This window comes from Barbus barbus, assembly GCF_936440315.1.
Source record: "Barbus barbus genome assembly, chromosome: 1".
NCBI classification, from domain to species: Eukaryota; Metazoa; Chordata; class Actinopteri; order Cypriniformes; family Cyprinidae; genus Barbus; species Barbus barbus.
The window spans coordinates 15,188,326-15,199,963 of record NC_136729.1 but is presented as its reverse complement, the minus strand read 5'-3'; the positions used below and the strand labels follow the sequence as shown (position 1 = coordinate 15,199,963).

At 38.7% G+C, this 11,638-nt stretch overlaps 1 protein-coding gene across 2 annotated transcripts; it reads left to right on the top strand.

The window, feature by feature from the left end:
• Positions 1 to 3,990: 3,990 nt before the first annotated feature.
• Positions 3,991 to 11,613, top strand: LOC306869676 (uncharacterized protein). 2 transcript variants are annotated; one of them, XM_079416537.1, is made up of 9 exons: positions 3,991 to 4,080; positions 4,955 to 5,024; positions 5,150 to 5,364; positions 5,710 to 5,848; positions 6,202 to 6,344; positions 6,604 to 6,656; positions 7,584 to 7,708; positions 10,577 to 10,891; positions 10,998 to 11,613. In XM_079416537.1, exons 3-9 carry the CDS (start codon positions 5,150 to 5,152, stop codon positions 11,355 to 11,357), a joined length of 1,350 nt encoding a protein of 449 aa, XP_079272663.1. In that variant the 5' UTR covers positions 3,991 to 4,080; positions 4,955 to 5,024; the 3' UTR covers positions 11,358 to 11,613. The 2 variants fall into 2 exon arrangements, with proteins under 2 accessions (XP_079272663.1, XP_079272664.1); XM_079416538.1 differs by lacking the exon at positions 4,955 to 5,024 and having other exon boundaries at positions 4,004 to 4,080; positions 5,076 to 5,364.
• Positions 11,614 to 11,638: the final 25 nt, after the last annotated feature.

Sequence of the window (11,638 nt, the reverse complement as noted above, 5' to 3'; positions counted from 1 at the left end):
GGATTGGCCACAAGGAAGGTGGTACATAAATTTTTCCTTCTGGGCCTCCCAGCGGAGCAGGCTCGGTTTGGGTGGCAATCCGGATCTGTTCCTCCAGAACCCATTGAATGGGGCTGACGATGATGACTGGAGGGAGTATAGGTTCAGGAGTGGAGGGAACATCACGTGAGTGGATACATGTGAGTGAGTTGGCCTTTACATTCTTGTCCCCAGGACGGTAAGTGATGGAGAAATTGAACCTTGTGAAGAAGAGTGCCCAGCGGGACAGGCGGGGATTTAGTCTCTTGGTATTTCTGAGGTATTCAAGGTTCTTATGGTCTGTGATCACTGTGAAAGGGTGTTGTGCTTCCTCCAGCCAGTGCCGCCACTCCTCCAGAATCAGCTTAATAGCGAGCAGTTCCCTGTTTCCGATGTCATAGTTCTGCTCCCTGGGGTAAGCTTCCTGGAGTAGTATGCACAAGGATGGAGGCGGGGAGGCTCTCCGTGGTACTGTGACAGCACTGCTCCCAAGCCGATGTTAGAGACATCCACCTCCATGAAGAACGGGAGCTGAGGGTCTGGATGCGTGAGGATGGGAGCAATGCAGAAGGCCTCCTTGAGCTTCTCGAAGGCAGCCAGGGCTTCGGGGTTCCAGGACAGAGACTTGAAAGCATGGACGAGCATGGAAGTGAGGGGGGCCATGAAGAGACTGAAATTGTGGATAAACCTGCGGGAGAAGTTGGAGAATCCAAGGAATCGTTGGAGTTCTTTGATTTACTGAGGTTGGGGCCAGTCACGGATGGTTTGGACTTTCCCCTGGTCCATTTGAATCCCATCTGCGCTGATGATGTAACCGAGGAACTGGACAGTGGTCCAGTGGAACTCACACTTCTCGAGCTTCAGGTAGAGGTGGTGTTCCTGAGCTGCTAGAGGACCTGCGAGACGTGGTGGCGATGTTCGGCTAGGTTCCGGGAATATATCAGCTCTCCTATTTTCTCTCAGTCCCTCACAGTCACACATAAATTATGTCTGGAGAATGTCTTTAAATTCTAATCAAGGAAAAATCATACCTTCTGTTGTCTTCTATTTAAAGATCTTCAGAAGTTGCGCTTGAACCATTTTGCACGAAAAATTATGAAATTGCTTCTGCTTGTGCGCAGCTTACAATACCAAGTTCTGATTGGCCAATCACCGTTACTTGGTTAATATATGATCATAAGTAGAGAATTTTAACATTTCATGTCCATGATAAGTTTTACGTAATACACAAAATTAATAATCCAAAGGGGATGGTAAGGAGAGATGGTGGTTTTACAGAGGGGATGCTTTTTGTAATTTTTTTTTACCAGGGAGATGCCATCCCCCCTCAATTCGAGCCCTGGATATAGGGATCTTGATGAGTGGTGACAGGTGGTGATGATCAATAGTCAGGTGAATGGGAGCGTGGTGGGTGTTGACTGTAACTCCCTGAGAGTGGGACAGTTACAACTACAATATTGCACGGTAACTCTTTATTTTAAGGTGTCCTTTTTACACGTTACATGTATTTATGAGCTGATAAAATGTAAAAACTGTAACTTGAATGCAATGTAAGTCGCTTTGGATAAAAGCGTCTGCTAAATGCATAAATGTAAATGTACTTACTATTGTAATAACTATAAATTATGCATTAGGCTATTACATGCAAGTAACCCTACGCCAAACCCTAATCCTAATCCTAACCATATAGTAAGTGCATGTAGTTAATTGATATTACTCAGCACTTAAATGTATAATTACACATTAAATGTATAATTATAACAAGGACACCTTAAAAGAAATATTGCACTCTTAAATATAAAGTTATTGGCATTGATGTTTTCACAAAACTTTCTTTATAATGTAAAAATGTTATTAAAAGATTACACATGCACATACATTGTTCTTTCAAGAACTGTTCCCAGAAAGGTTCATCTTTATTTTTAAGAATGTAAGTGTAAGACTATACAATGTACAATACAGTACAAGGTAGAGTACAATACCAAACCATGTACTGTAGCCTACAGTGCAGTATACAAACAGTAACTGTGAAATAATATAGAGACAGATTATAGATAGTAGAGGAGGTCATTGAAGGTAAAGAATGATAAATTACGATACTTATAATTTGACAGGGTGTTACGTAAACATGGATTATACAGTGCGGTTACTATTAGAAGTGTTTGTTGGAAAACTTGACAGCTGTTGGAAAGATGTTGTTCTTTAACCAGGATGTTTTGGCTGATCTCAGGCATCTAATCTTCTTATCCCCTGTGATGGTGTGATGGATGTACAGGGATTTCATGAGTACTTGTGATCTTTGAGGCTTTGGTGACTAAGTGTTCAGGTTTTGCTTCATTAGGGTATACTTTCTACAATGGTTTTGAAATAACAGACTAGTGGCAGTTGTCTGATGAAGAGCAGTCTCTGAAATGCTTTTCTGTGCTGCAGATGTTGGTTTCCATGAATTTAAATGAGTTTGTCATGGAAATGTGTTGTTTGTTGATGGCTGTTGTCATGTGAATGTCTAAAGTCCACAATAATCGTTTTATTTTGTTGATTGGTTGATTGATTTTTACATGTTTCATTGAAACTCATCACTGACATGCCACGTTCTTGATCTGTCCACATCAACATGATATTGTGTCTCACAATTTCTGGAAATAATAAATTCATTTATAGGGTCTCAAGTCAAAAAAACAAAACAAAAAAACATATTTTCATAACACACAAAAAGATTCTTTAAAAAAGCATCTTTAACTAAAATGACCACCATGAAACTGAAATAACTGAAAATGGTCTGTTCAAACAATTGTCTTTCAAACAATATGTGGTATAATGAGGCTGTTAAAGATACCTCATTTACAGAAACATCTTATTTTTTAGATTCTATGGATAGTCTGTGTAAAAAGTTGTACACTTTTAATTGGCATTGCATGTGGATATGACAGTTTATGGTTGCCAGCAACAAAACTAAACAATGTACTTGTGAAATGTGGATAGAGTGCATTGATCTTTGTACAAAGAAGTCCACTTGACTGAGCCGTTGCATGATACTGTCTGTGGGTGCGGTTTTGATTTGGTCTGCCCTGTTGTAAGAACGTTTTGACTTTCTGGAATAGTTTAGCCATGACTAATGCGGCATATTGCTGGACCACTGTTATTATTGGTCCATCCTGGTCAATTTGATCTTCATTGTTTGATTCTAGCTACTGTGCAATAACATAGGCAGACATCTATGTATTTTAATAGTTGTGGTCTTGATTCATAAATTGTATAGAAGAAAGCATAAATCTTTTTATGTAAAAAGCAGACTCCCTTATTATATGAAACACTTACTGTATAACACCTCATCATGGAAGGGAATAGAAAAGCTTTAGGTTCAAAGTCATCAGTTCTAAGTAACAAACATATGTGAGAATGACAATGGTTGCACTCCAAGGATTCCAAACAGAGTATATCTTTAATAGGGCATAACCTCAAATGTGACTTCATTTTGAACATATAGCAAGGCTACGTCAGTAAAGTTGAGGATAATTTATGTACTATTATTATACCTCCACCTACTGGACGTTGCCTGAAACATACATGTTTGTTACTGTTACTCCTAAACAGCAAGGAGGAAAAAAACTATTAGGCCTGTCACACTGTATTTTATATTTGCAATATACATAGCATCCTGTACTTTTTTTTTTCAAAAGGACAGCTATAAGAAATGTGTATATTTGTGTATTTATCAAATGAAAAAAAAAGGAGAAGAAAACAGACACAAAAAGGAAGAGGTTTCTGTATTTTTAAGTTGCAGTGTCTTTAACAAGACACACAGAAGCAAGTATAATGGTAACTGTACCAAACTGTTTTCTCAAATCACTGAGTAGTTTATTATAATGAATAGTTTATTCGTCCCGTCTGCCTAAAGTTATACTGAAACAAATCGGCTTATTAATTAATAACAACCAAAAAACTTAGAACGGGGGGAGGGCATCTGGCATCATGTGACGGTCCGTTTGATAAAGTAGGCTAGTGCCTGTGTGCTGGAGGTCCGCAAGCTGCAAGCATTAGTCCTCTCAGCATCCATTAACGGTACGATTTATATCTTAATTAAACTCGAATGCAAATAATTGCTATTATGATCAATATGAAAGTTAGTTCACTGTCAAAATAAAATAGCATAAACATTAATTGCATTCTAGTTAGTAAAAGCAAGGTGGTGATACGGGGTTATTTTTCGCGGAGCGTTTGCAGTTTAATAAAGTTACTTTAATCAATTTATTCAAGTATTTGTTGCAACGAGTGGCGGTTGTTGTTGTTAATAACATGTTAATAACAAAGGCGGAAGTTAAAGTACGTATATCCGGCGCTGCGATGGCCGAGTGGTTAAGGCGTTGGACTTGAAATCCAATGGGGTCTCCCCGCGCAGGTTCGAACCCTGCTCGCAGCGAGAATTGATCGTTTTGAGGAAGTGAAAACTGCATGATTTAAGTCAAATGTCAGAGATGTGCGTGAGGTATGTCGGTATATGAAAGATGTGCTGAATCCAACAAGCAACGACATGATTTGTATCCTTACAGGTGTGGGTTTGGTGAAATACTGAAAATAACTATTGCTTCTCAAGCATACCGCAATTCAAATGTAAACTTTTAAACAAACGAAAGCGCATATAGATAGAATGTTGTCTAAGATGTTTTATTATGAAAAATCATGCATAAACGAGTAAGACTTAAAATTATTTTCCACATGTCCGTGTTAGCCTACTTTCTCCCTAAACTTAATAAAAAATATAACGTGCATTTTATAATACTGTTGTTTTCATATATTTAAGTTTTATTGTTAGTTATTTTTCCAGTCAATTTAAGATGAAAATGCAACTTCAGAACACAAAGGGTTAATTTGAGTAGCTGGACAAATTCCAACGCGTCTTCGGTATAATTAGACGTGCTTTCGCCTTCTCTTTCAGAGACTGACAGTCAGACCCGGCACTGTCACCCGAGGACAGCTCCAAATACCAGATACCAGCTCCAAATACAGTAAGCAGGATTGAAACATAATTGTAATCTGGACATGTTTTCCATTTTCAGCGAAACAACATGTAGGCTATCTGCGGTTTTGCCAGGTGTTCACTTCTTAACTCATACCCGCCTTTTGCATAAAGATGTCCGGCTTGGGGAAGCTGCGGGTCGCTGTTATCGGAGCCGGTGGCGCGGGACTCTGCGCGGCCCGGCATCTTCTCTCCCGCCCGGACACCTTCGCGACACCTGTGGTGTACGAGCTCACCAACAATATCGGAGGAACCTGGGTCTATGAGGAAAGAGTGGGATGTTACGACAATGGCTTACCGATTCACAGCAGCATGTACAGGGACCTCAGGTGAATTTATAAGTGTTTATTCTTTTTATGGCACTAATGTAGCTTTATTATATTGCACTGTAATGAATATCGCAAGACATAAGTAGTGATGTCACTTAGAACATTTAAAATGTTTAATACATATTAAATCTCAATCAGTGTTGTAACCATCTTAATACATGGCTTGTGACAAGAATTGTTACTTATTGAAATGCAATGTAAATCAACTTTTTTTTTAAATGTTATTTTTATGTAATATCCTCCTTTTAAACTCTTCTTGAAATATCAGCCTGTGATGTATTTAAAATCTTTACAGCAAGATTGTGGCTTTATAATGTTTTGTCATGTGTTCTTCTTACATACTAGAACCAATATTCCCAAAGAGGTTATGTCTTTCCCTGACTTTCCTTTTGCAAAGCATCTCCCCTCTTTTGTCCATCACACCGAGGTACGGAAGTACCTTGAGCAGTACTGTGATCATTTTCGTCTGTGGGACCACATACAGGTGAAACAGATAATACTTGTAGTAGCCCAGTTCTTACATTTTTAAAATACTCACACCTCTTTGTTCATGTTCAGTATTTCAGGTAAATTCACGCTCAATGCATAGTTTTGACATATAATTATTAATTTCATTGTTTATGACCAGTCAGTCAAAGTGACTAATCTGTAAAAAAAAATCACATACCTTATCTTTACTATACATTTATGATCAGTCTATGGGATTGTGGAAAACTACTAGAGAATTAATGGTTGCCTGTACAAAGCACTGAATGTTGCTGATGCATCAGTTTGTATGATAACCATCAGTCTGAATGTAAAAAAGTATTGATAGGTGTATTTCTCTCTTTCAACAAGTTTGGCACCTCAGTGGCTTCAGTGACCCCAGTAGATGTGAAGGGTGGGTGGAAAGGGTTGGCTTGGGATGTCACCTCCAACGATGGTGTAGACCACAGCAATTCCACTACAGAGAGATTTGATGCTGTTATGGTGTGCAATGGGTAAGTGTACAGCAAAATGAGAGAAACATTCTCTGTAAAACTTTCCTATGTGCAACTATAGTTAAAATGTACATGCCTAGATCAATAAGGCCATTGGGGCCAACAGTGGATTAAACAGTAACTAATGATGCAATGAAACTGTATTGCACATTCACTTATATACTGTGCCAGTTTTCCAGGGTACGATTTGATTATGTAATTATAATTTGAGAGATTACAAATTGAGTCTCTCAAATTAAATTATGTGTGTTTATTCCAGACATTTCTATGATCCCTACATCCCTGCAATACCTGGACTGGAAAAATTCAAAGGTTTTCCCTTCCTTACATTATATAATATGTGTTTACTTTGTAAAGCAAAAGAATCTGACATCTTTAAAACCAATTATCTGTGTACTTGGAAGCAAAATACCTTTGACATTTGCCTACACATTCCTTGCTGTTGCAACATATTATCAGTTTAACTGTCAGAGTGAGGATATACTGAGAAATTCTTTAGATTAAACCATGGCTTTGGTTGGAAAGTAGACTCAGTTTTGGTTAATCATTATATTACATTATATTATATTTATCAGTAAAGACCTTTATGTTTCTTCTGATGTTGAAACTGGGGCCTTTGTTATCTATTTCACAAAGTACAAGACTTTCATATCACAGTAAATAATGGAAATGTTATGTATTATAAGTTTTGCATTTATGTACACATAATACATGCTTGCTTTAGGATTGCAATTTAAGTAATTGCTGTTATTACTATAAAACGGAAAAAAAGTGCCTTGCACGCTCAAGATTCGTAGGTGCATGCAATGAAAGTATAATATAATCTAGAAAATATATAAAGCATGTTTTGGTCATTTAACATTAGTCAGGCCTGTCGGTGTCGATAGCCTTGTGGTTAGTGCACCGACGTACAGCGCAACTGCGCTTACGGCGACCCGAGTTTGATTCCCGTCTCAAGGTTATTTGCCTATCCCACCCCCCCTCTCTCCACCCAATGTTTTCCCGTCAGCTCTCTACTGCCCTGTCCCAATAAAAGGCTTAAATAAATATAACTTAAAAAAACAAAACAAAAAACATTCATCAGGCTTAAGGGGAGCTTTAAGAAGGTTGATTAACCAAAACATTACTAGTTAATAAATGTTATTGATGATGCAAGTTTGACTAGCGTGTGTTCTTCATATATTTTCTGTATTCTATAAAATATTGTATTTTGTCTAAATGTATGTTGTTTTTTTTTAGGGACGCTGATGCACAGTCATGATTATCGTAGTGCTGAACCTTTGGCGGGAAAGTCGGTGGTGCTGCTGGGAGCTGGTCTCTCTGGACTAGATATTGCCATGGAGCTCTCCAATGTTGATGCTCAGGTCTTTCACGGTGTTAAATTGTTTAGCTATTTGTAATGCTACATTTTTGACTTAAGCTGGAAAATACTACATAACTTTTGCACAGATTTTTACAAAATTTGCAGTCTGGGCAAGTTAACGCTAGTTTCTGAAAGTCAGTCTGCAGATTGTATGATGTGTATAATCATCCGTAGTGTATGATGGGTACAGACTTTTTTTTTTTTTTGCTTCAGAATGATTCCATCCAGTCGGAAGAAAATGAAACATGTTTGATATTTTGAGCCGATTTTAGAATACATATTGTTTTTTCGCTGTCCTAGAAATGAGGCACGTTTCTGCACGAGTTTGTAGCTTTTTCTAACAACTTAAATAGCCTGTTAAGCTGCTTTTCCACCGAAATTACCTGGAACAATATGTCCCAGGAACTTTTTTCCCCAGACCTTGCTGTCTGTGTTTACCTCGCGGTCTAAAGTACCAAGAAGATTAGGCATATAGTCTGCTGACGTAACTTTAGGTCTGCATATCCTATAGTGTCTCAATATATTAACTGTAATTATTAGTCAAATTTATTTAACTATTTGATATGAAAAATTATGCATACATTTTATAAGGTTAGTTAAAAGAAAAAAGCTTTTTATTTAGGCAAAAATTACCTGGAAATCAATTGAAGTATATTTAGTATAGAGTCGTGAACTTTAATCATAAAAAATGTAATTTCCCAGCAACAAAATTATGGCTGCTGAAAATGCTTCGTGGCTAATAATTTTGGAAAAACACTAGCCACAGTGGCTGGTGAGCATGTCAAGCCCTGGGACTTCCATCCTCCATGAAGAATCAAAAAAGTCAAACAGGCGTGCACATCCAAACCACCCAGATCAGGCTCAGGTGCAGGACAACTGAGGAACTTGAACAAAGAAAAAGGAGAGAAGTCCGCACACTTCCATCCCCCATCCCTTTGCCACGCATCTCCTAGCAACAAGGCATGTGCTTCTGCATGAGTTTGTTGTGATCTGAACGACTTCAAAGTCTGGTATTGTGTGGTCCTAGTGTTTTAAAATCTGTTCAGATTTTGAAAAGTCATGTAGTGTATTCCAGCCTTCAGTCATTTAACGTATGTCTTTCCAGGTTTAAAAAAATAAATAATTTAAGTCGTGTAATGTATTGCAAATTAGCTCAAAAGGGAAATATTTATAATTAATAATAACTGGTTATAATTAATTATGAATATTTAGATCAGTTCTTAGAATTAACTGTAGCAGAATCAATATTACAATGATTTAATCTGTTCGTCCACCGACAGTATAATCATTTATCAATTCTAGGAAGGATTATTTTAATGGCCAAGAAAGAATAACTTTCCTACTTCATACAGTACTAGCATTAACTTAGCATGTAGCAAGATCAACATTCAGTGACTCCGAATTGTGAGCAGCACACAGAGGCAATCAATTGTGAATATAATGAATTTAATAAATGAAACAGCTAACATACAACTAGACTAAGCAAAACACATATCTACAGAATGAAGGAAAGTAAGGAAAGAGAGATAAGAAACAAAGAATGGCAGTATTTAGCATCAATCAACCACAACCTAGTGAGAATCATCAGAGAATCAAAAATCACCTTAACAAAGTGGCCCAAACTTAGACCCGCATCTAACTAGTTGGAAACGGTTACTTGCAATGGCTTTGTTGCTGAACAAGAGTCCGGATGCGGTAGACAACAGAGGATCTTGACGAGTTCAGTAGGAGCGAGCTGGAGGCTTGCTGGAGCTGGAGTCCACAGCGAATTGACGAAGTTACTTGAGGATAAAAACTGCCAGAAGGTCCGACTCAAGGTTGATGAGTCTTGGAAAGTGTGTCTCAAAGGGAAAGAGTAATGATGGATTTGGGTTAGGGCCTTTTAACGATCCCTGGTGACACCCATCTTTGGCAGATTGACCAATGTAGAGGTGTGAATTTTAGCGGGAGAGGTTCCTTTGTCTCACTCAACACCTTATTTGCATGGTTTATGGTGGTCTGGAGGATTTGTCCAATATTAAGTCAAAGTATGGTAAAAAAGAGTATGGTGCAAGTTATGGTGACATACACCATTAATATATACACCTTCTCCGGGCGCCGCAATATGGCTGCCCACTGCTCTGGGTGTATGTGCACTTGGATGGGTTAAATGCAGAGCACAAATTCCGAGTATGGGTCACCATACTTGGCCACACACCACTTCCCCTTTCCCTTTCCCCTAATCTGGGAATCAGAAGACAGTCATTTTGATACCTAACATGCTTTGGAAAACATTAAAGCAGTGATACCTTCATATGTCTAGATCCAAGTAATTCACTACAATACTACAGAGTTGTAACTAAGCTACTATAACCTAGGAGCATGCATACAACACAGGAATACACTATATACATTTTGGAACAGTTTGATTGTGGATAAATGGAGCCAATGTCCTTTCCTATGTCTATTGCAGCTTTTGAGTGTGTCTGGGCCACGGGTAGTGCCTTCTCGTGGGGATGGGGGAATGCCCCCCCCCCCCCCCAGAATCTCTTTGAAGCTCAAAGATAAAGTTGACGACTGTCTCTGATAGCGTTGGAGGTGATAATGCCCTTTGAACCAGAGGTGGACGTTAGACATGCATCTGTAATCTGTCATTTCATTACAACAAGGGAGGAGGGAAAGTTATGATGTCTAAAACCTGATCGAACATCTTGATTGCATTCAAATGCTACAGTATTCTAGCTTTTAATGTGTGTTAGTACTTGTGACAAAAGAAACCAACTTGTTCTTGTGCTTTTATAGATGTTGGTATGCTTACTACCTTATGCTTACCATCCAAACTATTTTATCTGGAATTTCTTGTTTACCTAGTACCGTTATTGACCTCCAGGTCATCCTGAGTCATGGACAGCGGCCACTGACCTGCCCCCTTCCTCCAGGAGTCCAGCAGGCTCCTCCAGTAACCTCTGTACTGGATGATGGCACTCTAGAATTCAAAAATGGGGAGAGAGCCAAGCCAGAGGTGTTCCTGTTTTGTACAGGCTACAACTTCACCTTCCCGTTCCTGGATAAGAAAGTGGGTGTAAAAGTGCAGGAGCACCTCGTCTGGCCTCTCTATAAGTTCCTAATACCTCCAGCCTACCCTTCACTCTTCATAGTAGGCATCTGCAGAGCTATATGCCCCTTCCCACATTTCCATATTCAGGTTAGTTGCAAAGCAAAGGTTATTTTGTTTAAGGGATTATGTGTCACTGAGGTACTTCTCAAATTTCCCTTACATCTTCAAATTGTTTCCTCACGTTTTTTCTCAGTCTCAGTTTGTCCTGTCAGTATTGGATGGTTCTTTCCGCCTGCCATCCCGTGAGGAAATGGAGAAAGATATCGAGCTGGACATTGCTGCCCGTCGTGCCCGTGGAATCGCCACCCGCCATATCCTTAAACTGGATTCTGAGCAATGGGCCTACAATGACGAGCTCGCTCATCTAGGAGGATTGAAACCCCTCCCACGCTATTGGAGCAACCTGTACGAATCCAACAAGGTGTTCCGTGCCCGAGACATGCTCAATTACAAGACCTACAACTACACTGTCCTGGATAACATGGAGTGGAAGGTGCACGATTTGCATGGCCAGCAGCTACAGAAGCCTCTGGATGTTAAAAAACAAATGTAAGCTGAGATGGAAAAATATACACCATCATTAAGGTGCTAACAAGCATATGCCAGTGTAGCAAGTACAATTAGGATATTAACAAATTGTTCAGTACTAATAAGTTTTCCAATTATTATTTTTAAATGTCTAAAAATTATTTTTATGAGCTTAGCCTGCATAGAAAATGTCTTAATGAAATATCTTTCTAATCTTGTTGTTTGTGATAAGCTGCTTTTTAAATAATAAACCATAAATGAATGCAAATAGTATGCACTTCAAGATTCAAGAGTTTTATTTGTCAC

What these genes read in the sequence shown, in the direction of transcription:
- LOC306869676 (XM_079416537.1), top strand. Translation starts at nt 5,150, where the DNA reads ATGTCCGGCTTGGGGAAGCTGCGGGTCGCTGTTATCGGAGCCGGTGGC. An exon ending in TCTCCAATGTTGATGCTCAG is followed by an intron (nt 7,709 to 10,576) that starts GTCTTTCACGGT and finishes ATTGACCTCCAG; the next exon opens with GTCATCCTGAGTCATGGACA. An exon ending in TCCCACATTTCCATATTCAG is followed by an intron (nt 10,892 to 10,997) that starts GTTAGTTGCAAA and finishes GTTTTTTCTCAG; the next exon opens with TCTCAGTTTGTCCTGTCAGT.